Below are 27,196 nucleotides of genomic sequence, written 5' to 3' on the forward strand. Positions count from 1 at the left end.
GAATTCTTTTTTAAATTTAAGGACATTTATATAAACTATATCATATACAAACATAAATAAACATTTTGTTTGGTAATAAGCACATGCATGGACATGCATGCAATGTAATACAAATTATGAAGAATCCTGATACTTAAACTCATCAAGCCGAGATTTATTTGATTAAAAATCCTTCAGACATAATTCTAATATGAATCAGATTTTTGATCAAATAAATGCAGGCTTGATGTACATAAAAGACTTCTTTCAAAAACTTAAAAAAATAGTAATGTGTCCAAACTTTTGGTTGGTACAGCAATTCTGTATGATAAAAGAAAACTGGCTAGCATAATATAGAAGAAAGACCATCACAGCTTGAGCAAGCTAGATGATAGCTAGCCTCATAAATCTTCAATGAAATAGTGCTAGCTTACATTTAGATATCTGATTTACTGGCCAGCCAGCTACTGTATAAACACATTTTGGTATTTGCTAGTTAAACTATAATACCATAAATCAAATATATTAATCCAAGTTTTATCATCAAAACTTACTTCACCTAATGTATTCCTTGGACACAAATGCAGCAAGTGTGGTTTCTGTGTCAAGGCCTGGAAAATGGAGGGGAATCCTCACCTTGTGGAGGATTTTTTACATTTCAGGGGGGAGTGATGTGTGTGTGTGTGTGTGTGTGTGTGTGTGTGTGTGTGTGTGGAGGGTCACTTTTAGACACATTACATTTTTCAATGATCACACCTAAAGCCCAGATGTGCTTGCAAGCAGATCGGGAGGTGTACAATTGTATATGTAAACGTCACACATAACATGGAAATTAGAGCCGAACATCGCAACCGATCGAAGTCTGAAGTACTTTTAAGGTCCCGGAAGGTGAAAATCAAGGTAAATTCGTCCAGAAAATTCTCTAGTGTGAGCTACCTTTACAACTACTAGAATAAGATAAAGGACAAATAGGAAACTTTATAATATTTCATCAAGTACGACAAGTCAATAGGAAGCCTACAGCCAGGCAAATGAGTGTGTATGTGGGTGATGACACTTGCTATCCCTAATCACTGTAATGAACACAATGTTACACGTGTTTGCACTGTCAATATTAAGCAGATGAGCTGGAAAAGAAAACAAAGAGAATGAGCTCTTTCAGGAGACTGATGCAAAGACTGATGAATTGTGTGTGTGTGTGTGCACTTGCATGTGTGAGTATTTGTGTGATTAGCAGATTCACATTCATGCACACAAACACAGAGATCCCTGGGCCAATTAAATCATAGACTGCTGTTATTTGACTACAATACAAGCAATGCTCGCAGTCCCTTTGTTCAATCTCTTTATTTCAAAACAGTTTGTTTTCTTTCTGTCTTGTCATTTCAATGCACTGCATGTGTCGTTATGTCTTTATCTGGCCTGTTTATTATTTAGCAATGCTGAAAAGTGCTGTCAAACCCATGCAGCTTATTGTTTCCCCAATTCTTGAAGGAATGGAAGAAAAGAGCTAAAAAAAGAGGCGGAAGACCAAAAATGGACATGCAGAAAATGATGGACAGATAAGAAAATAACGAAAGAGGCAAATGCTTCTTTCCATTCATTGAATCTGATGGTGACGAGTAGCGCCTGTGGCAGGCGGACAAAAGCTGACACGTGTTCTCCGCCCTTTACATTCCCGCCCTCTCCCCGACTCCGTCCATCTTTGTTCCCTTTCTCTCAAGGTCCCAAAGCCTGTGACAGGCAGACAGAGCCAGACATGTGGCTCGGGAGTGTGTGTTTGATAACCCCTGCCTTCCATTGTGAGAGTGACATTCAGCTAAACGGCTTGAATATTACTAAATAAATAGATGCCACTATTATTACATACGCTGCTGTTATACCAAATCATCTGTCTGTCTGTCCGCCTGTCTATATACTTTCTTCCATATCTATTTTAAATCAAGTGTGATGAATGAGAATATTGACAAATAGCTTCTGTCAGGCATTACGGACAGACATTAATATATCACTTCCACTGACCAAGCAGGTCACATGCAAACAGATGGATGGATGGACGAACGTGTGACAGAGATATAATAAAGGGACTGCGTACCTCTGAGCTTCCAGGCTTGGACAAGTATATAGCACTTTTCCGGCACGTGTCATCCAAACACACTGGCAACAGGTGGTCTTGGGAGCCGTCACCATCTGAGAAAAAACAAAAAGAAAGATTGAGTGCTGTAGCTTATCTGGTAGAGCATGGAAATAGCAACGCTAAGGTCATGGGTTGAATTCCCAGGAAATGCGCATTCATAATGCTTCATAGCTTCAATATGTTCAAAGTCACTTTTAATAAAAACATCTGCCAAATTCATAAATGTAAAGACAGTGAGGTGTAAAAAGAAAGTACAAAGAGGTCCATGGTGTTTGTATTGCTATTATGATGAGAAATCCAGCATATGGAGATACAGCATGTGATACTGAGCAAATGTAATGAAGTGTACAGCAGCCTGGTGTGTAGCAGTTTGTCCTGATTTCAGAGCCCTTCCCGAGTCTCAGTTCTCTTATATTTTCTTTGCATGCTCAACACAAAGCATCTACTATTGATAGTGGATTAAATAAATCAGGAAGAACCGAAACCCAAAGATAAAATGGAGAAGGTAGGCAGGGAGAAAACTGGAGAAAATACAGAATATAAGATATGTGGTGATATTAGGAGACACCTGCATTGACATTCATAGTTTCTGCCATGCGGCAAATAACCATGTACTGTAGATCAGACCAACAGCCTGCTGAGAGGCAGAGTATTACTCACGCGCGCACACTGTCATCTCCACCAAAATTCACCCAGGCCTTGACACACAATGAGAACAGGGCTACCCTCGGCCACCTAGTTTTGTTCCTGTATCTTTAAAGGACAAAAGAAATTGCTTGACATGCTGAAATAGTTCGGGCATATCAAGTGACCATTCTTTTTTAAACTGCCAACAGGCTTTAGTAACACTGCTAACCTGAAACTTTCTACAGGCAAGTGGTAATGTATAATGGGGATATAGATTTATTTTACATTAAAGGGATAGTTCGGCCAAAAATGATATTAAACCCATGATTTACTCACCCCCAAGCTGTCCGAGTTGCATATGTCCATCATTTTCAAGCAATAACTTTTTCAGATATTTTAGAAAATGTTTTAGATCTTTCAGTTAATTAAATGTGAAGTCACGGGGTCCACGACCTTCAAGTCTAAAAAAAAGGGCATCCATCCTTCACAAAATAAATCCAAACGGCTCCAGGAGGATAAACAAAGGTCTTCTGAGGGTAATCCGCACGGTGTTGTTGTAGAAATATCCATATTTAAAACTTTATTAACGAAAATAACTACCTTCAGGTAGCGCCGCCATCTTAGACTCCTCTGTATTCAGGAGAGAGTATAGACCCTTTGCAAACACGTGACCTAGACCACGTGACGACGCCATGCTGGACGGCAAAATCACTGACGCACTAGGTTGATTAGTAATAGACGAGCGGGATTTTTGATTAGTTTTAAACAGTTTAAATATATATTACACTAAAATACATGGCTTCTTATATTAAGGAAGTTGTTGTGCCGTTATCGGTCGAGGTAGTGCATTTGGTAGGTCCTCACAAAAAGCGCTATTTAGAGAAGTTAGAGATAGCGGGACTGGATACCGACCCTTACCTTCTTCCTCCTTCAATTTTCACGGACCTCATTAAACGCCGAGTCTGCCCGACTTCAGCCCGCATGAATTGTACCACTATGTGGTAAACGGGATATCCCCATACACTGGTGCTGATCTTAAGGCTTTTAAAAGTCTGCAGAGCTGCCAACTTCTGAGTTCAGCTTGGAGTGAGATTTTTTGGGGGGGTGGGGGTTTGTGGTAATAATTTTTTATATAAGTCCTAACCATTTGCCAATTAATAATAGTGTGGATTTTAGCTATTTCTGTGTTAAATAGTTGGAAAAGACTGCGTTAAAATGGTTCACAATACAAATCGAATCATATTTTTGTAATGAAATTGAAATAAAAGCTTTTACTGAGTTTAAATGCCTGAGATTAGAGTCTTTACTATTATTTTATACACTTCTATTATGCTTTCCTTCTGATACAAGTGCCAAAAAAGTTCTTAAAATCTAATGAATAGGCTACTGGTCTCTGTAAAATATATAACTGCAGAAAACAGCAGCTTTGATTCAGTTTATCCACTGAGAAAGAGAAGCGTAAAGTGATGATTTGTGATTGGTGACAGAGGGACTGTCACAATCAAATAAACCAAATGAGTAGTTTATATTAAACTAAAGCAACAGATAATGTGTATGTCAAGACCATATAATTATATTTCGTATATATTATTGTTTATAGATGTCAAATATCAATTGACTTTTTTCTCTTTTATTAAAGGGCCCATGTCACAGGACTTTAAGATGTCAAATACATCTTTGGTGTCCCCAGAGCACATGTGTGAAGTTTTAGCTCAAAATACCATATAAATAATTTATTATAGCATGTTAAAATTGCCACTTTGTAGGTGTGTGCAAAAATGTGCCGTTTTGGGTGTGTCCTCTAAAATGCACATGTGCAGATCAAGTGCAAACACTGATCACAATGATGGTGGTTTGTTGAAATTGAAACTCAATTGTTCTGTGAATTATTTTCTCTCTGCACTAAATGGCAGTGCTGTGGTTGGATTAAGGGGTTGGATTATTATAATAAGAGCTCCTTATGACATCATAAGGAGAGCCAAATTTCAACGACCAATTTTTTCATGTGCTTGTAGAGAATGGTTTACCAAAACTAAGTTACTGGGTTGATCTTTTTCAAATTTTCTAGGTTGATAGCATCACTAGGGACCCAATCATAGCAATTAAACATGGAAAAAATCTGATTTTCATGTCATGGCCCCTTTAAAACCTGTCACCGCAAACATCACGCAGGCTTGTACTGCTTGCAAACATGCACACGCGAGTGATGGTTGATTAAAATTGCTGTTTTCTGAGGGTATCTGCGTGGTGGAATCCGGGCAGGTCTCTGCTTTTCATCAAGACCTTGACGCTTTGTGTGTTCGACTGGTGCGGAGCTGACTGATCGACGTATGACATCAGAGTAACGCGAGAGCATAGGTAAAGGCGGACCCTTTTGTAACATTTCGACTTGCTCTCGCGGTACTCTGATGTCCTCGCTGCCGAACTTCCTGCGCAGCGCCACATAAAGTGAAATGCTCTTTGACTCTTTGCAGCAAAGTACCAGCAACATGAGAAGTGGTGGCACGCAAAAGACAGTGAAGGTACGCTAAAATATAAAAGTGTCAGTACTGCGAGCACTGGTTTAGCTACTTACATCGTGAAAATGGATGTGTGGCGTGAGAGCGTGAGAATGGGGTCAATTGCGTGAGAGTTGGCAGCTATGATTTATGGTGTCACTGCAGCATTAAACAATAACATTCATGTAAAAATAATGTATTTATGCCACTTTTCTGTAATGGTAGGTGCATCATAGCAACACAAAATAACCATTTTATGACCCTAACGAACACAAACACGTACTTGTTCGGCTTGCCGTCCGTCTACAACATAGCACTTCCGCCGTCCGTCATAGCGTCCATAATTCGCGTGAGTAGAGCGTGACGTCACGTGCAAGGGGTCTATTAGCGTAATGTACGCACTTTTCTTAGTGACGTATGACAAATTCGGAGGACGGGGGCACAAAGCAGCAGCAGCCTCCGTAGGCTGCGTAAAGCTCTGATCTAGATCACTGAAAGATCTAAAACATTTTATAAAATATCCGAAAATGTGTTTGTCTGAAAAACGATGGAAATATGCAACTCGGACAGCTTGGGGGTGAGTAAATCATGGGTTTAATATCATTTCTGGCCGAACTATCACTTTAACATATCTGCTAAAGGGTTAATTTTGTTAGATTAAGAAGTATAATAGCACATAGATGGCTTTAAAGCTAACAGACAATATTTAAAACACAAAACTATTTTATCGCCTTTATAAGAGCTTTGGCTTCAATCAGGGTTCCCACACCTTAGTTAACTTCAAATTCAAGGACTTTTCAGGTGCAAATCCCCCTCAAATTTAAGGACTAAATGTGGGGACACATTTCGAGTGAGAGCAAGGTTACATTGTGTTACCTTTTAAGATATATTGTTACAGTTCCCTTTTGAGGGAACTCGAGCTGTGTCACTGCAGTGACACTTTGGGGACGCCTCCAGGGGTAAGTGCGACTGAATGTGTCTATCAAATTCAACCAATGGTGAGGTTTAACGACAAAGACGGGGTGATGCAGGAGCCAGGAGGTATATCGCTATCTGAAATATTGTAAAAGACGGCATTACAGGGATGCAGGAAGTATGGCAAGGGAGACACAGCGTCTTATTCCCTTCTCAGGGAACAACATTGAAAACCAAGACGTTTTCATGTGTCAAACACAACTATGCTAAAACGCATTTTGGTATGAATCAACATTCGCATACATAAGCATTTAAAGCGAACAGTTTAGCACAAAAGTCTAGAATTTTTATGATATTATTCTACACTACACAGGAAATAATATGTTTTTTTTTTCAGAAAACTTCTTGCATACAATAGAAGTCTAAATGTAAGTAAGTCTAAATGTGATTATGTGTATGTGTGTGTGAGTAAAGCACTATGAAAAAGTTCCTTATTGTCACTAATGACTTCTTGTTACTTATAGCCCAAGAAGCAAAGTGTATCACAAAAGTCTTCAAAGACACAGACACACACAAACAAAACTTGTGTTGAACATGTCATGATGACTGGAAGTTAAATGCCACATCACATTACATGTGACATTGACTTCAAGCTAGAAAACATATAAAGAAGAACATCTCTGTCTTGCGCTACCTTCCTGACAGACGAAGGCACGCTAGAGTTGAATATCAGTCGGTTAATGAATAATGCATACGGCTGTCGCATGTAAAAAAAAAAAAAAAGAGCAATTACCATCCTGATATAGCAGATGGAGAATTTTGTCTAGCATATGTTGTGCATTCATAATGACACGTCTATGTCAAAACTGACTACATTCTGATGCTGCACACTCATGCATTATTAGAGTTTTGTACTGTAAATCTGATAGCGGGTGTGACTTTGGCAGCCAGGAGGTGGTTACAGCTTTGATGAACATTCATTAAAACAGTGCTTTAAACTGTGCCGAAACAAGCTCTATATGGCACCTCTGGATTTGGATATAGACTGTACTTTATAGTGCATATTATATAACTGTTAATTTGACAATACTATGACAAGGTTGTGTGCGTCATTTAGGCCAAACAATGAAATACAAAGCAGCCATAATTTAGCATATGTGGCTAGACGTAATACTTTCAATCAATACATAAACAATGTGGGTCTGTGAAAAACGTTCTGTTTCCTGGAGCATACGCAACACTGAGCAACACATATGCTGGCTTAACCATTGTTGCAGGTGAGGGCTATCTGTCATTATTAGGCAGTCAATATTTTTGCAGTTTAGTAAAGGTTGACGCATGTGTCACAGAGCATAAACACTTCAACTGAGCACATTACGGTACTTCTGATTGAAACCGGACCATGAGTCTCTGCTGTAACCGTTATCTTGAGTGTTTGAAGCCGAGAGGAATGGCTGAAGAATACTAACACAGAAAGAGAGAGGTAGAGGAGCTGAGAGAGGAAGGTCACTTCCTTGATCTGCCACTTAGGTGCAGTATGGAGAAGAGCACCATGGCATAACTGACAGGCAGGAGAAGTGTGATCAGAATAACACCCATTTCAAGCCAAACAAGCAGACCCTCCCTTTCTCTTCCTCCTACTCTTTCTTTCACTTCCTCCCTCCTTTTTCTCTGTCTCCCTTCCCGATTTCCTCCCACCTTTGCTTGTGCTTTTCAATGCATGCCGGTTCCTTATGTTTTCTGTCGTTTGAAATGTGACTTTGAAGCATCTTGCATCCAAGATTTCTGCAACTATTTCACTTTAGGTCACTTCTAAGGCATGTCTCTACTCGCAGGTGCGAATAACACATTTATTTTCAAACAAAAATGTGCCGGCATTGTAACATGCAAGGTTAACAAAGGAAAAAAAATCTATTACACCATTACCAAAAAAATGACAAGACTACCAGTGAGGGAAACCTATTTCACATTTTTGCAACATGTTTGCAGCAAGAATCTACTGTAGTTACATTGTTCGCATAAATATTTTAGAGCAACGCAAGATCTAATTATTACTGTTCAACCAAAATCCAGAACAAGCTAAGAATATAATTGTGCAAAGCACAGATGAAAGCTAAAAATATGAGCACTTAAATTACAGTAAAAATCTATACAATAAGCATTAGAAATAAGTATATATATATATATAATATAATATACTTTGCCATATTAAGAACACTTGCTGCGGCTATACTTGGGACACCATCGCTGAACTTTATTCACAGCAATCAGCTGTACAATATTTTGGTCCTGCTCGATTTTCGTTGGCTTCGCATAAAATAACGGAAAGTTTTTCATAAGATCACCTGGGGTCAATGTGTTGGCATGAGAGAAGCTTTATGCTGTCGGTTGAACAAGCAACCGCATTTTTCCTTCTCCCGAGTGCCTCTCGCGTAAACTTTTAGATGTTGATGGCTTGTACATCCATCCTTGTAGATGTCGGATATTGTATACACTCACCTAAAGGATTATTAGGAACACCTGTTCAATTTGTCATTAATGCAACTATCTAAACTAGTGGTTCCTAAACTTTTTCAGCGTGCGGCCCCCCTTGTGTACAGTGCATTTTTCCGTGGCCCCCGAAATAAATTTTTTGACAAAAACAGTTTTAAAATGTAATATTTTAATTAAACAAAACATATAAAATTATACCTAGTAGTGCTGTTGGTTAGTTGGCTTATTATTTGTTAGGTTTAATTACACAGAATTCATGATATGATTGACATGAATGAATGTATTTTATAAAATGTCATAAAACTGGGGCCCCCCTGACACCATCTCGCGGCCCCCCTAGGGCCCCGGCCCCCAGTTTGAAAACCACTGATCTAAACAACCAATCACATGGCAGTTGCTTCAATGCATTTAGGGGTGTGGTCCTGGTCAAGACAATCTCCTGAACTCCAAACTGAATGTCAAAATGGGAAAGAAGGGTGATTTAAGCAATTTTGAGCGTGGCATGATTGTTGGTGCCAGACGGGCCGGTCTGAGTATTTCACAATCTGCTCAGTTACTGGGATTTTTACACACAACCATTTCTAGGGTTTACAAAGAATGGTGTGAAAAGGGAAAAACATCCAGTATGTGGCAGTCCTGTGGGCAAAAATGCCTTGTTGATGCTAGAAGTCAGAGGAGAATGGGCCGACTGATTCAAGCTGATAGAAGAGCAACTTTGAGTGAAATAACCACTCATTACAATCGAAGTATGCAGCAAAGCATTTGTGAAGCCACAACACACACAACCTTGAGGCGGATGGGCTACAACAGCAGAAGACCTCACCGGGTACCACTCATCTTGACTACAAATAGGAAAAAGAGGCTACAATTTCACAAGCTCACCAAAATTGGACAGTTGAAGACCGGAAAAATGTTGCCTGGTCTGATGAGTCTCAATTTCTGTCAGAATTTGGCGTAAAACAGAATGAGAACATGGATCCATCATGCCTTGTTTGGGATGTGGTTAGGGTTGCCGCGGTGACGAAATTTTCCCACCGGTTAATCGGCACGTCACAAACTCGGTGATCCCGGTATCACTGGGTGGGAGGGGCTTATAAATGTGCATGCAGACGTGCACATTTTACTTTCACTTTGAATTACGCAACTGTTTAAATGCAGCACTTGTGTAAGCTGCGTTAAATCGCGTATGAATTTGCGTGCAATGCGAGTTTAACAGCTTGTTTACTTAAGTGCTTAAGTCAATGTGCGCAGGTAATTCTCACAGAACCCGCCAGTCCCAAGCAGAGCAACCGGCTACTTATCCATAAAAGCGCTGCTTGAATGATGGGTTTAATATTTTTCTTGATGAAAAACACAACAACAAAACGATCTCGCTTATATTAAAGTGACACCATGTAATTTTTCAACCTTCATAATACATTTTCAAGACCCTTGTGATAGTACATCGACTTTAAATAGGTTGAATGACATGTCTACCATAGCCTGATGGGGTCTGTATCACTTTTACTCGTATTTTAAAACTTAGGGTTTCTGGTAGTAACCAGAGCACAAAAAAAAAACTACAAAATTCGACTGCTTTACGGCATACGTCACTTCCTCCACACAATTTGTTTTTAACGTGAATTTTGCTGGAAGCTACTTAAGGAGTGTAGAGAGCAGTTTCTATTATGTGACTCTGTGGCTCAGTCTTTAGAGCCACAGACCTATGACACGGGCGACCCGGGTTCGATTCCCCTTTAAGGCAATTTTTTATATAAACTGTTGATTCATACATAAATGCGATGTTCTTTATAAATTACGGCGATTATATTGCATATAGTTCCCTGTATTCAGATGCTGTGTTCACGTATTTACCTTTCTTTTACTGTGTCTATGATATATTTACATTACAATCCAGGATGCTATAGCACTCAAACTTGCTCACAGTGTAAAACCAAACCCTATTCATTCACCAATCAGATCCGAGCGTTTCTCTCTTCTCTCTTCCTCATTTGCTGCGTTCCGCTGTCACTCGCGTGACGTATTACAAAGCGGCAGACCTAAACGAATCGGTTTACTTGGATTTGGAGCGATTTTCACACAAAAAAGAGGAATAACGAGCGCCATTGCGGAAAATCCTGATGGCGAGGGGGAGAGAGAGAGGATGCAACAATATTTGTTTGGAAAAAGGCAAGGAAATACGTCTGGTCGTTTCTGAATTGGAAGGCTGCAGCCTCCGGAGGTCAAATATGCAGGCTGCCCACGTCATCAAGCCTGGTTTATTAAGGTAAACTGAGCATTACATTCGCAAGTCATAAGCATACTGCAACAATTTACGATTAACTAAGTATAATAGTCAACTTTGTAATTGTTAATGTTGTGAAATAAGACAGTCTTGATGACGTATACAGCTTAGAAATACGACATCCGGAGGCTGCAACCTTCAGATTGAGAAATGGCTTCTGCCACGACGAGTTCCTCATCAGAAGGGTTGTAACATGACTGCGTTTCTCCCTGTTGTCTCAAAATGTTGATCGTTTAGCATTTTAAAGGTTTAGTTTTTAGTTTAGTTTTAAGGTTGGCCAGTTCCTTTCCTTTGCGACAGTGCTGCAGCGCTTGTGGGCTCTAGGGGCGCTAGAAGTGAAAAATACGTGTCTAGCACCCCCTAGTGGCCAAAAAGTTTCATGGTGTCCCTTTAAACATCATATATGTATATTATAACAAAAACGAGTAAGCACGTGGCTTCTGTCATTATCTGGTCAGTCAGCTCGCCTCGCAAACTCTGACAGAAATAAATGAAATCTGACACCTGCTGCTCTGTGACGTGACGCACGTTCAGCTCCGCTGAATTCAGGCATCAGACACATTCAGTTGTAAGTGTTTGCTCTCTCTAACGAAACTAAATGATTTAATTACACGAAACTATCAAAACGACGGTGTCGCGGTGGGCAAGTGATCTAACCGGTGAGAGGCTGAAGCACCGGTTATCACCGTTTCACCGACTATCGCAGCAAGCCTAGATGTGGTGGAACGAGAGCTTTGTGCCCTGGATATGCATCCCACAAATCTCAATCAACTGAAATATGCTATCCTATAAATATGGGCCAACATTTCTAAAGAATGCTTTCAGTACCTTGTTGAATCAATGCCACGTAGGCAGTCCTGAGGGTGAAAGAGGGTCAAACACGATATTATTATGGTGTTCCTAATAATCCTTTAGGTGTGTGTATATATATATATATATATATTCAGCTTTCAAATGATGTATGGTATGTTAGTATAGGACAATACTTTATCGAACGCACACACAGATTCCGGAAAATCATTGGCACTGTGAATGAACCAAAAATCAAACGATCCTGGACAAATCCCGGATGCGTTTTCCGTGTATTTTCTGTAATGTCTGTGTAAAAAGGGCTATATATATATAAGAACACAATGTGAGCCCTGTGCTTTCATTGCCCACTCAAGTCAGCCAAAGATATAATGTCAGGATGTGTCCTTGGCTTCAGAGGAAGCCCTTCGCTTCCCATTACCACCCACTTAATGGAAGCAGCATCGCTATGATTCACCTGTATTGTGCTGTGTGTGAGGGTGAATGTGGTTGGAGTCGGTGTTTATCTGTCTTCACCCCCAGTGCCCATCCACTGCAGCGCTCTGTTCTGTCAAAGACAATCACCATCAAAGTGCTGCAGCCTGTTCCTCACACAAAATCATCTCATAATGACTCTACAGGCTAAGGCCTCACACACTACTACTGCTAATGGGTGAAGACAGTTTGAAGCCTGTGAATGTGTGCGTACTAGATGGTGGTGAAATGCACGTGTGGTTGGGAAAGTTAAATGCTTGGGAGGTCAGGTGAGATTGAAAATGGTGAACCGGAGACAGGTCAGGCAGGGTAGCTGATCACCAGGGATCAGTTGAGACCGGGATCTTTCCCTGTTACCCTTGATCTTCACACTTCTGTCTCCAGAACAACCACATAAAACTAATCCAATAATGTCTTTGCTGTGTGAGCGACAATATTGACTCGGGCACGACAGCACATACATGTAGAGTAGGGCTTTACTTGCATATGTGTCTCCTTTCATACCCAACATCATTTATCATCCTAAATCATAGTCAGCACCTCATTCTCTCACTCTTTTGACTTGGCGAGCTACCTCATTCCATCTCAGGTTTGCATTCTTTACTAACCCCTGTCACCCACTGTGACATCATTTTGGTGGAGCAGTAAAGGTAACGGGTGATGCATCTCAATGATGTGTCATTATCACAGTGTGGTTTCCCAGGCCATATCTGTCCCGACCCCATTTCTGTACATCAGAACAAAGCCAAGTAGATTCAGTGTAGTAGTGTTTCCTGAGGAAAATAAAGGCTACAAGGTTGAAAATAGTGTTAAAGTTTTGATCTACACACTGTAAAAAAAACGGATACTTTAAAAAACTGACAGCTTTGGTGGTCAGAAAACCTGTAAAAAATCAGGTAAAGTGTAAACAACTTTGTAGTTATGATTACAGCAAAGTTTTTTTTATGTTATTTCACACTTCTTAACTGTATTTTTAAAGGAAATGTTTTGTAAACTTTACAATTCTTAATAATCTATTTCATATAAATGTGGGAGTGTAGTTTTCCATACAAATGTGCCCTAAAGTCACGCTCTGTCTTTTCTCTGTCAAATAGGCACAAAATTTCAAATTTATGTTAGATTTCGACAACAAATATGATCCACTTTCAATAAAAATTAATGTTTCTACCCATGAAATGGCCCTTTAAACTACTTATATATATATGGACAAAAATTAACCCAGTCATTGTGCCGCTGGCTATAAAGGGGCATACAAGAATAGACAAGACAAATTACGACACAATAAAAAAAATAGAATAACATTCATTAATGATATAATTGGAGTATATGCTGTAGTGTTTTATTTATTAAGTATAAACTTTTTTTAAAATGTGCCACACTCACACGGTAATGCCTGTAAGACTGAACACCGTCAAAATAAAAATTGCAATCTGTACAGTACAATTTAAAAGTGCAGTTAAGAGGCTTTCAGGTCTAAACTAATTGCACAAAAACGAAACAGCTGTAGCTGTGGCATTTAACGTCAATGGTTCCCGAAATGCATCACACGGGAATGACTGTTAGTCTGATGCAAACCTCCTTCCTGCTTAAAACTCAAAACCTTTGAAGCTTATTGCTCTGAAAACACCATGACAGCTTGAAGTGACATTTTCTATAATGACAAAAGAAAGAGATCAGAAGAAACAGATTAAAGAGCAGAGAGAAGGGCTCTTGTTTGGTCAGATAAGTTAGCTTTGAATATAAAGGCCAAGCTCCTGAGACACAGCACAGTTGAACACATTAAATCTTTTAGGTCCTTTCACATTCCTTATCAATCATTTATGCTATGTGAGATTTCTCTGCCGGTGTCACTTCTGCTATCAGTGGGAAGCTTTTGGATAGGGGAAATTTGTATTGTTAATATTTAATAGGATCCCACAGGAGCTAATATTCAATTTGGCCCCGTGTGTGTGCGGGTTGAACATATGTGTCTGTGTGAATGTATTGCCATTAAACGCTCAAAGATACATTTGGATTCTGATCTGAATAACAACTGAGCACATTACTAACCCATTAACAAGATGTTTCCGAAATCCCACAAACCACCAGTTGTTGATACGATTAGAGTCTAATGCCATCTCAAACACACATGGACAGCACACAGAGATATACTTCTACTCACCAAAGTCTACAAATGCAGATTGACCCACTTTCTTGGCATTCTCTGGTATCGTTCCAAGCGACATTCGAGTGAAATTCCCATCCTAATGAACAGAAAGATTTAACAGGATTAAAACATCAACTTTCATTTTTACAAAATACATGTCCTTTCATGCGGCGCTTACACTTTAGAAAAAACCTTGTTAGGCAGTGTGAATAACTGTCTCTAATTTCAGAAGAGCTGTCTGAAAAGAGCAAATAATTTATAGAGATTTAAAGTATAGAGCTGCTATCTGAGTGAAGAAATACTGTAAGGAGGGGAGCCAGAGCTGTGATTGACACCGGCTGGAAGGGTTACTTTGCTTCTGTACTACCTGATGGACATTACGAGACAATGGAGCAAGACAAACAATGTGTAGTCTGACAATCTGACCAGCACATTTTAAAGGTAAGGTTTCCAACTGGCAGGCCATGAGGTGGTGGGTAGAGAGAGCAGAAGGCTCCTGGCAGTGTTGTAGGTGGGTGATTGACAGACGGGCTTGCAGGGGTCAAGGAATGATGTCTAATTGAGCTTCGGAGAGGTCAAAGGGCAGGGTAGGGGTACTGTGCACATTGATTATTTCAGGTAAGCAAGATGTGGCAAGTACCTGATGTTCAAAGTGTCCAGTAGAGTCGCGCTAAGACAGAAGCTTCAGAAACGCCTGTGAGATTCAGCCTACATGCTAATCAAAGCCCACTCCAAAATATAAACAAATAAAATACAATCCCTACTCTGCAATCCACAGGAGACAAACCACATTTTCGACCTTTATCAAGAGTTCTACCTGTAAACCTGTAACGCAGCAATGTGTACAACGGTCCATATAATAAATATGATAAAGCAGATAGAAAAGACACCTTTTTAACAAGCTAAAGATTAAAGCTATAAAACTAATGAATGATGAGTTGTGAGTGACATAAGACAATCACCACAGACAGAAAAAGCGGTGAAGGTCAAAATATCCAAAGAATGTCTTGTTGAATGTTTCTTTTATAAATTTTTTACCATTTATGGCACCCTATTTAATTTGTATCAATGTTTTTTTGGCAATAGAGTGCTGCAGGGATGACGTATTTTTGTAGGCTAACCTAGAAGTTACTAGGATCCCTAGAAAAAAGCCCATTCATTTTTCCCATAGACTTTTGGATTATCGAGAAAAAAAAAAGCTTTGTGTTTAACAAAAGTTTATGACATTTACACGTTTTCAAGCTGTAGGACACTGAAAAGTGAAGATTTACAATAAGTTTTTGAAACACCTGGTATTGTGTGACTTTTCCTAGTGACTCTTCTTTTATATCTTGCAACAAATAATAAAAAAATGGCTTGTTAAACAATATTTTTGAATAATATGTTCCTCTGGCATTCCAAATAAACTATTACCTGTTTAAAAATCCTCTGCCTTAACCACGCACTCTCTGATGCCACAATTTCAGCCATTTCAAGTGCAAAATGATTTAAGACATGCTTTTTGATTAAATAATGGCGTAAATATCAGTAATATCAGCACAAACATTAGTAAACTGTGTTGCGTGAATTATTTAAATAATCTCCTCACATAAATGTTGTGTCTGAAAGGGAAACTCTTAGAAATGCATATGCAATGATGTCAGTCACAAAAATAACTACGCCACACCTTTTTAGCGCTAATTATCCAATCACATCTTTAGTAAATCCCGACAGTCATTATTTAATTACAAAATGATGGTTTGCACTGCCGCAAGCTGTTAGTAAATCTGGCCCATAATCTTCACAGATGAATTTTTTTTTTCAAGTAAACACATTTACACTTTGATCACTTTCAAAGGTAAAAATTTGTATTCCTCTGTGTAGATTACCTTGTTGGACAAAATGTGTGAGTGTCTAACTTTTTTTTGACATACAAAAATACGTCATCCCTGCGGCAATCTATAGTGTACACTGTGAGGAAAAAGTGGTCACTGGGGCACTCGTGGACTATTGTTTCTTAGCTAGGGAACATTTTTAAATGGTCATGAAACGCCACTGTTTCAGCTCCAGTCTACCTCGCTATCATTTTGAAAAATGCAACTTAAATGGGGCGTGAACACTGTGACAAAAACTCCAAGGACTGGGCGGGGCACCTGATATAATAAGCTACTGTAACATATATATTAAGATTTACTAAGAATAACAGTATTACAGAAATAATTAAACTGAATATAATATTTCATTTAAACAAAGGTCAAGTGAAACAGTTATAGTTGAAATAAAAGCGTGTTGGAAGATAAGGAAAAGTACTCAGGACATGATACCTCAGAACAAGGTCAAAGCCAACCTGCCTCCCGTGGCTTTCCTTAGCAAATTCATATTTGAAGGGTGGTGAGTCTAGCCCTGACAGCATCGCAGGGAAAATCATCCAACGTATTAACAGAGTGTGCGTAATAGCGCACTTACTTTTTACTGTACTGTACAGAACCGCATCCAAGTGCGATTGTCCTGAGCCCCAGACCCGATCCCAACCCCCACGCATGCACACACACAAAAGCGAAACGTCTTCGCATTGGATAAGAACATGCTATCTCATAAATAATAATGAGACACAGACGCGCTGTGATGTAACATTGTCTTTTATGATGTGCAACACAACTATGTTAAGATCTAAAAAAAAGTGTTGGTTAGTGTTTCATGATGCTTAAAGCATTTGTTTTGACAGTGAATGTAATGTAATCATGACCGTAAAATACTTCAAAACATCAAAACAGCAAGAAAGAGCTTGTCAAAAAAGGTGACAAAATCTCTGTCCCAAAACCTAGTGAGGCAACATAACACAATCTGGCAATGTGGATTAAGAACAACACTATTCCACCTATGGTTAGATTCACACCACTGTGCTTTTCTACACCCCCCAAAACTGCTCAAGCTTTCCTGTAGATCCACAGGTACAGCATGACTGGAAAATGCACATACCACTGTAAAAAATCCAACTTTAAAATGTTCATTCAACAAAGAACATTAACTAACCGTCAATTGATTATTTTGTGTTCACTGAGTGAAAAAGAGCATAATCATTCAGCAAACAAATATTATTTTTTGTCCAATTCGTTCACCCAACTTGCCAAACTGAGTAATCTGAACAAGCAATTTAAAAAAAACAATGGTCGGAATGGTTCCCAGCATGCATTGCGACATGTTCCCTTCTTTGGTTAATATTTACTAAAAAAGATGACTGTTTTTATTTTGCTGGATTTATTTATGTTGTTATGTTGTTAAAGGACAAGTGAGCATACCAGTGAACACCCCTGACCACTCGGTGAGTTTCACGTCTTTGTAAACGAAAGTTTAATGGATTTTAGGAAGGATTGTTCCAGTGCACCATTTAACCCATTGTAGAGGTCTGAGCTGGAACACAAACACGCGAAAATTCTCAGGGCAGCCGAAAATGTCGAAATTTCAGTCAAAACCATTCCATTTCACCATAAACAATCTGAAAACAGGGCTTTAAGTCTAAAATACCGAACTTGTCCTTTAATGTTAGTTATATGTTGTATTTAGAGTAATTTTTAAAGAATTATGTTTGTTCATTGTTACCATGATTGAGAAGTGTGTGTTCAGTGTAGAGGGCAGCGCAATGAGTTAGCGTGCATCATTGTTGCCTCACAGCAAAAAGGTCTCTGGTTTAAGAAAGACAAAGACTTTGTTTATGAGACCTTTCTGTGTACACTCCCACAGTCCAAAACATGTAGATAAGTTAAATTTGGATATACTAAATTACTCTTTACCCAACTTAGTCACTAGTTGAGTAAACATAGAAATATGCCTATTACCTATCAGTTTAAGTTGGTTCAACTTTTTGGTTTAAGTTGACATTACTCAGTAAATTGAGTTAAGTGAACTACATCATCCAAGAGTTGAGTAAACTCAAAAAAGCTGTGCAGCAAGTTGCCTTGAAAATTTAAGTTAAGTCAACTTTTAATTTTTTACAGTGTACCGTATCTATAGTTTTTTGCCCTCTAAGTCACCGTGTATAAAAGTGTCTGCCACATGTGTACAAATTTTTATGTGAGCTATGCTATGAGTGAGCTGGCTTTGAAAATTAAACTTGTTTATCGGTGCACCACAAATCCAGCATGCTTTTTTCTAAAACTGCACGTGACCACCCAATCTAAAACGTTACTGGTCATACAGTTAATCGCTCCATTACCTCCAGCATCACCTTAGGCTCAGTCAGCACAAAACACCAAGGTCTAATCGTCATGGCTCCGCATAATGCAGCCTTTCTCTCTGCAGCTTCTACAGTCCTTCATAACCAAGATGGCATGGTGGTAATTGGTCTCATTACATGTGATAATCTTACTGCTTTAGACCACAGTTTGAGAGTGTAAAATATATACTTAAAGTGTCTCTGTGAATCTTTTGTTCAAGATTATTTTATGATGAAGCTCTGGCTTGTTTTTAAAAACAATATACTATTATGGTGCGTTTATTTAACGGTATACTATCAATATAAAATATTAATTCAGATTCGTGCATATAAAATATTTATGAGAATACATTTATAGAAGTAGCGAACATGCTTACCTCAATATAGGCAAGGATGCAATTAAATATTCAATAATGGAATGACCAAAATTAAAAATTAATAACTGGTCATTGAAAAACCCATATTAATCCCCCACTAATATGAATATTACATCCCCTCAATTTCTATTGGGTTATGGTGCAACTTTTTCGGTGTGTGTCCCACTTGAGCCGGTTTTATGTGGTAACTCTCGGTCTAAATGATTTATTTATAATTCTCAAGAAGAGCAAAACTCAAGTGCCTTCTACCCGGACTGTGTTTATCTATCTCCAATGAAAGGTCCCTAAAGCCTTTACTCCGACTGCAGGCATGCATCTTGCGGTCATGAATAATATTGATCGGTGTATGATTGTAGAGGCAGTTCAACTGTAATGTGATTGTGGCTTATGTAAAGGTAATAGTAACTTGACTTGTTCACCCTAATCTTCTCAAAGCAAAAAGAGGCAGTGCCGGGTCACAGGGTCTGTCCTGTTGGATTGCTTGTACATTGATGTTAATAGGAAAGGGCTGTAACAGTGGCATGTTGGGCCTATAGGTTTATGTGCAAATGTGTGTGTGTGTGTATTGTTGGAAAATGGCTATAGGCTAAATCGATGTTCTTAAGGAAACCTGGCATTAGAATGCAACTACTGTAGAAGGGAAATAATTTCACTCATGTTTGACCATTAAAATAATTTTGTGAAATTATTATAACTATACAGCAAGTTAGACCCTAAACACATGTTTTAAATACTATTATAGATTATATTGTTCTTGACCTTAATATATACTGTACATCAGGGGTGCCCAACCCTGTTCCTGAAGGGCTACCGTCCTGCAGATTTTAGCTCCAATCCCAATAAAACAAAGCTGAAGCAGCGAATCAAGGTGTTCAGGGTTGCTTGATAATTACAGACAGGTGTGTTGGAGCTGGGTTGGAACTGAAGTCTGCAAGATGGTAGCCCTCCAGGAGCAGGGTTGGGCACCCCTGATATACATGATTTTATAGAAACTACACTCTGATCTGCTTGGCTACAGTGTTTTAAAAATGGCAAGAGAACACAACACAAATCTGAATTTAACTATAAAAGTGGATATTTTGCTAACACTTACAACTGCTGAGTCTCACAGTTTGACAATCGTTAGCAAAACCCAGACTCACTTTTTTATAATGGGCGCTCTGCATTTGAAGAGATTTATGGAGCGAATTGTGCTAATTAATTGTCGTTTTTCAACAAAAAGCTCTCGCTGCGCAATAAGCATGTTAAATCTGAAAGGCTCTGTAGCAAATCAACTAAACAAAACAAAACAGAAAAGCATAAGATAAAATAAAATAAACTCCCTATTGTGTGATAACAATCGGATTAATCGGTTCATGCATACAGTATTACGTGTTCATGAAAAGTGAAGTGATTGTCAAGTATGATAGCCCATACTCGAAATCTGACCTCCGTATTTAACCAATCCCAGTGGGTAGTGAACATATGCACCGCATGTCGTAAATATATACACATACTGAGCAGAGTGCAGCTATCACGGCAGCGCCCAGGGAGCTATTGGGGAAACGTGGCTTGATAAAAGGCACCTCACGCAACCTGTCGGCCGTGAGACTTGAACGATCTTTGTGTTACAAGACTCACATAACAACTCACAAAATTGGATGACATTAAGCTTTTTAAAATTAGATAACTGCTAAAAAAATGTACTAGTGGTTTCAGACTTTCATGTACACCAAAGAAGAAAAAGACAGATTGAGTGAATATAAGAGCACGAATATAAGAGTTAAAAACATCCACAAGAGCTTCATCTATATCCAATCAAATAGAAGACAAAATTATGCCTGATTCAGATCAGATATCCCAGAAAGGACAGAGACAACTTAACTCACAGTACTGATGAGGCCAATGTGCATCTCCTCTGCCATTTAGCACCATTGTGCACCAACACAGGACGCATAAACACAGATATGCTCTGATTGAGGCTGATTGATGCTCTGACACGTGCCAGATTGTAAACACATGCTGCGAGCTTGATTGTGAGGCTCTTGCGCAATCGACACAACGCATGTTTAAGTGCCGCAGCACATCGAGTGAGTTTGAGTGTGAGGCTGTGTGTCAGCCATTTTAGTTGGCACGATCAAAATCATGCATGATGTGGGGCATTCGTGATGAATGTGACACTAGGTTAACAGTTTATTTGATCAAGGCAACTCTATCACCTGAGCCAAAGAAAAATAAACAAGTTACTGAGTTAAAGAGTCAAAGGGCTAATATTTCTGGCTTGTTTGTTGCTCGGGGGAGGATCCGTCTAGCTGCTAAAATGACTGATGGCACCTTGTATTACAATAATGACTTTGCATGCGATCTCCGGCTAAAGCTTTTCAATTTAAACCAACACTAGAGCTTCTGCGTGCGAGTGTGTCTATAATCAGGGCTGGGAATGGTAAAAGACAGCATGAGGAAAGTAATTAAAACGTACCGTGGTACAGGAAGCAGAGAGTACTGACCTGTGACCAAAGACTGTTAAAGTGAAAAACCTCAGAGTAAATAATGGCAGGATTACTGCGGTTTTATAGGTTTCCCGTCAGGGTAAGGTGTGTGAGAATCTGTATGGAAATATGTGTATGTTTGTCTAGGTGAGGAAATATAAGAACTGTTCACCAATTAGCTGTGCTTTAAATTTATAGTGCATTTACACCTGGTATTAAGAAGTGTTTTGGTCGATCGGATCACAAGCGGAAGAGGGAGACACATTCACGTTTACACCTTGTGTTTTAGTCTATTTATTCTGCTTTCTGTCCTTACTACTTTGAGGGGATAGTCTATAGGCGAGTCCATCTGGTTTTGTTTAAACGCAAACGGAAATAATGACGGGTTTAAATGTAGTTTTATACTTTAGTTTTAAAGGTGATAGCCTAAAGACCACCTAAAAAACACAGATGGAAAACATTGTGCGTCATACACACAATATATCAATAGGGTGTAATTTGTGGCTGTTCAAACACATTCGACTACATGAGCGCCTACACCACAAAAGCAACCCGGTCGGATACGTTTTCAACAACCTCTGAATGCGGTCGAAAGTGGATGAGCTCAAAAGGTTTAACACCCCATTTAAACCTGCATTTAGCGTTGTCAACTTGTAACCAAACTTGTAATCTTAACCCTCTGGGGTCTAAGGGGTTTTTAGGGCTAATATTATATGAGCAACATTTATGTACATATTTGTATTTTTGAGAGGAAAAAATGTATGCGTGGTTTTTGAAAAAGCTAAATTTTAAAGTCACTGATATAAGTCCACAAAACATGTTTTCCCAAGACTTTTCAAAACAGGATCTAGTAGTCTAGAGTTTTTTCTTCAAAATGATGTGAAAATCATTCTGCCTACTTATACACATAAAACAATATATTGATTTACAATTTCTAAGACACTTTTGCCTGGGAAAAGGCTATATGCGAAGAGGCTTGAAAACCCCTGAATAATCTGTGATTGACAGTTGAGGAAACAAAAGACTTATATATTATTTTCTATTGAAATATTTTGAAGTATACCTTTAAAACCATGGTTTTACTACAAAAAAGTGCAACAATGTTTTTGGCTACAAATACTATAGTAATCATGGTAAATGTAGTGTAGTGTTATTGAACTCTGGTAAAATAACTGTTTGGCCATCGTAAAAATTAACACAGGGTAAGTGTTGGTTGCCCAGCGAGAGCACAGTTAAACTTTTGCGCAGTTAAAAGCTCAAAAGAAAAACTGCCTATCGTTTTCTGGACTCGATTTTGTGGTTTTGTAATTATTATAGTAGAAACACAACAAGGGACCAGGAATCTTATCAATGTTTGCTAAAAGCCATCATATCTCCCTCTCGTGTTGATTGTGAAAGCAGCACAAAGGAATGTGTGGACATGCATGTGATCCTGTGTTTAATAAACTTGCTGTGCGGCGATATACGCATAGACGCGAGTAAATAAGGATTTAGATGTCATGTTTGGTGCACTCGGATGAAACAACTCAGCATATCAAGGAATGGAAAGACTGGATTGGGGATTGACTGCAGGGGGCGAGAGTAATATTGATGTCTCTGCTCGTTCACTTCAATGAAGCGGGGCGTGGTGATCTCAGCTTTTTAAACAGATAATGAGGTAACAGGAGAAAGACGGTACCTCTCCTCCTTTTCATACAGTTTACACCAAATGAGAATATTTGTTTTCTAATTCACTTACATCATTTAAAAGTAGACATCCCAAGCATTATGTAGACATTTATCTTCTGTTTCTATGACAAGTATTCGTTAAGTACCAGTTAATTTTTCTGACGCATTTCTGAAATGACTTCACTGAGGCAGAGAGAACAGAACGCGCATCATGTTTATTTACTTAATTTTGTGAAAAGCACAACATTCTGTTTTTATTGGGAGTGGGAAGAAAAAATAGACAATTTTATGTTTTAAATGATGTATAAATCATATCTGTTTGTCCAAAATCAGCAGAGTAATCGAAGTCTCTTTGCGGGGTGATTGAAAAATAAGAGTTTGCCGGGGCCCGCAGTGTTAATACCAGGTGTAGACAGGACCTTTGATCCCTTATGATTCTTTTAAGGAATGAGACTTAAGCAGAGTCTAAAATGGCTGCCTCAGATGTGATCAACAATTGCCTCTTCCTCTTCGCTCACCCACCTACTTATCTTTTTCCAATCCTGTCTCGTTTCTTTTCTTTTCTTTTTGTCTCTATATGTATTCTTTGTTTCCCTTCTTTTCTTTTTGCACAGCATGTCGTTCTACCCATCCCTCCACTTTTGTCACAAGCCTCTCTTCTTGCTCTCATCATTCTCACAAATAGAAATGATGAGACTCCCTGCAGGTGGAGGAGAGTTGATCTAACAGAAGTGCCTGCTTCTGTATCTCCAGCATCAGCATTGGAATGCCGCACACAGATGGAGGGAAGAGGGCAGGGGGAGAAACGTCCAGAGAGTACAGTAAAAGCACCAGTGACCTTTTGCAGACTTTATCATCTGTTATTTCAGTATTTTCGAAGGTGCTTCTTTAAAAACATCAGTGTTTACATTTTCTCTAGCAAATGGCTTTTTCATTTTTGTCCCTCTCTTCTTTAGTCATCTAACTACAGTTTGACCTTTCTCTCTGTGTTCTTTTAACCTTCATACAGTATATATTGCAGTACAGCAGACTCTTACACGTTGATACTGGTTGCATTAAAACATCTACTGTACGTCAGAGCGTTGGCTTAGAGGTTGGAGCCGATGACACACTGACCCTTATACTTAAGAGTCCTACGAGTACAAAACTTTGTGACCTACAGTAATGCTGCAAAGACTGTTGGGTACTCCTTTACATACCCATATGAAAACACCACGTTCTGATTACTGTACATTAAAACAAATGGATAAAAAATCTTAATTGATCTTAAAATATTTGTGTTAAATACTGTAAAAAGCCAGCAATCCAAATGACTGCCATTAACAGAACAGCACACCGCAAAAAATTGCTGTAGTTATGCAGCTGTTTGCCAGTAAATTGCTGTAAATTTAAATGTATGTTATTTACTAGCAACAGTTTGTTTAAAGTTAAATAAAGATTAAACATTTACAATTCTTTGTCTTTACAGAATAAAACTATAAAATAACAGGCTCATGCTAAGTATTATGGGAACCAGAAATCCTCATCAACCTTTTTCATTTTTTTCCTTCAGATTTTGGTTCCCAGAATGCTTTGCATGAGGCTGTTATTTTAGTTTTATTCTGTAAAGACAAAGACTTGTTAATGTTTAGTGTTTATTTATCTTTGGACGAACTGTTGCAAGTAAATAACATACATTTATAGAGGACATTTCATAAGACATTTTTAAGATGTCAAATAAATCTTTGGTATCCCCAGAGTACGTATTTAGCTAAAAATACCATATAGATTATTTAATCATAACATGTTAAAATTGCCACTTTGTAGGTGTGAGCAAAAATGTGCCATTTTTGGGTGTGTCCTTTTAAATGCAAATGTGTGGTTGGATAATTTAGATTAAGGGGGGGTATTATCCTCTTCTGACATCACAAGGGGAGCCAAATTTCAATTACCTATTTTTTCACCTGCTCTCAGTGAATAATTTATCAAAACTAAGTTACTGGGTTGATCTTTTTCACATTTTCTAGGTTGATAGAAGCACTTGGAACCCAATTATAGCACTTAAACACAGAGAAAATCAGATTTTTATGATATGTCCCTTTTAAATCTACAGTAAGTTACTGGCAAACAGCTGCCAGTAATACTGTAATTTTTTACATAATTTTCTTTACAGTGCAGGCGAACTATCCATGTGATGTCTTTTTCCTGAGTACTTGCATCAGTCTATAAAATAAAAGATCAGAGAAACTAAAACTATGATCAATTTAAACTATTGCGCAACTGTTGCATGCATTATTTTGTCTACAAATTAAAAATATGTGTTCGGGGTGTCATGTGAACCATGTGCATCATGCGTCTTGTCAAAATAAGTGCCTGCTGCACACGCGTCTAAAGGGTTTGTGATAAAAAAACCCTCACGTTCACAAAATACTCACAAGAAGCTAACTTAACACCAAACTGACGCCTAATGCACATGGTTCACATACGAACACATATTTTGACATGACGAGCCACACACATGACGGGCTAAATACATGTTGTGACGAGCTTTCCATCGTGCTCCCTCGAAAAAGAAGTCACCGGCCGCCACTGTTCATGGCAAGAACTGGTTAATCCATAGACAAGTTGACCTATACACATGCTGGCCAATTTGACATCTCTTATTTAGAGATGACCTTCTTGCTGTGAGGCAACAGTGCTACACACTAAGCTTCTGTGCCACCCCCACTGAAGTCTTATTCACTAAACATCTGTAATCCAGTTTAAATAGATACAACAGGTGCACTCTATAAAGACTGAATTCAGGTGTCTAGATTACATGTTATAGATAAAGAGTAAGAAAATAAGTACCTTATTTATCCAGGTCTCGAATCCTGATTCAGTGGTGAGGAATAAATCTGTGAAAAAAGAAAGAATCATTAGTTATTTCTGAAAATGACCATTCACCTTGCTTTTGCTGTTGCTCTTGTCACTCAGATTTACTTAACCAGATTCATTAGTTAATTGAATCTGACCGCCATCACCAGCAGGTGGAAGTACAGATTTAACAGACCAACACCATCTTGCTGGCTGCAGTGGTTACATGTTCTGACCCATCACAAAATATTGCACAGTGAAAGATTTTGCCAGACCACAATCAAAGAAAGAGTAAGATAATTATTACAAGAGGTCCTGGATGGAGTTGACATCTGTTTAAACACACAAAGACAGACTGGAAAAGCCTTGCCAAATAAGATGTCACAAAGGATGCTGAATCAACACAAAGAACCCAGTTCAAATAAAGGTAGATGGAATGGGCTATATACTGTATGACACTACGAGCAATAACCTCACTGCATTGATACACCAATCATGACTTCAGATGTGAAACTGAACCTTAACTCCATACAAGCCATGTGCCACCTCTAGCGTGTCTCTGAAAGACTGACAATTTCAGGCATGATTCTCCCGACAGACTCCAATACCAAGTTATTACACTGATTGGCGCAGGCGAGTGGTGTAATTTTCTTTTGCTGTCAATGTTCTTTTTCCTTTTGTGTTATGATGGCTTCATTTTAGAGGCCTGAGTGTTGTTATGGAGATGGAGTAAAAGGCTTTGCTTTTGCCAGATGTTTATTTTTGTGAGACTTATGCCTCTTTCAAAAGTAGCTGTCATATCAATGATCCAGGTGTGTGAGGCTGAAAAATAATACAAGAGGAGGAGAAACAGAGAGCCATTTAAATTGGGTCATTTCAGGGAGAACATGATTATCTACGCTATTTTGAAATAAATAAGCTTGATGTTCTGTGTACACATCCCAAACCTGAGTCTTAACGTCTGCCCACACTAAAAGCAAACAGCTACAGACTACAACACAATTACAGGCAATCAGAACATTTTGAACAGCACAGTTTGATGTTTAATAGACAGTTATGCGGAGTGAGCTTTTCACTGTGGGTGGGGCTATTCAGTGCATTAAAAATGACATTGTGAACTATATGAGTGTTCATAGATAATCCAATCATAACTGAAGCGATTTACATAAATAAAGGTTTCCTGAAACGTTTAGTCCAGCTGTATGGTTGGTTGCATAAAGAAACGTTAACATCCACAGAATCATTCAGTCGAAGTTGTAGTGGATTAAGGTCCTACAGACTATAAAAGATAAG

General features: G+C 38.7%; 1 protein-coding gene across 1 annotated transcript in view; it reads right to left on the minus strand.

The window, feature by feature from the left end:
• The window catches only part of itfg1 (integrin alpha FG-GAP repeat containing 1), a 194,730-nt gene that overhangs the window by 139,310 nt on the left and 28,224 nt on the right, over positions 1-27,196 (minus strand). The window contains exons 7-9 of the mRNA XM_065289315.2: positions 25,898-25,944; positions 14,379-14,460; positions 2,075-2,169 (exon numbers count right to left, since the gene is read on the minus strand). Coding sequence (XP_065145387.1) covers positions 2,075-2,169; positions 14,379-14,460; positions 25,898-25,944 — 224 coding nt within the window. The remainder of the gene's footprint in view (positions 1-2,074; positions 2,170-14,378; positions 14,461-25,897; positions 25,945-27,196) is intronic.

Source organism: Paramisgurnus dabryanus, chromosome 2 (genome assembly GCF_030506205.2).
Source record: "Paramisgurnus dabryanus chromosome 2, PD_genome_1.1, whole genome shotgun sequence".
Classification (NCBI taxonomy): domain Eukaryota; kingdom Metazoa; phylum Chordata; class Actinopteri; order Cypriniformes; family Cobitidae; genus Paramisgurnus; species Paramisgurnus dabryanus.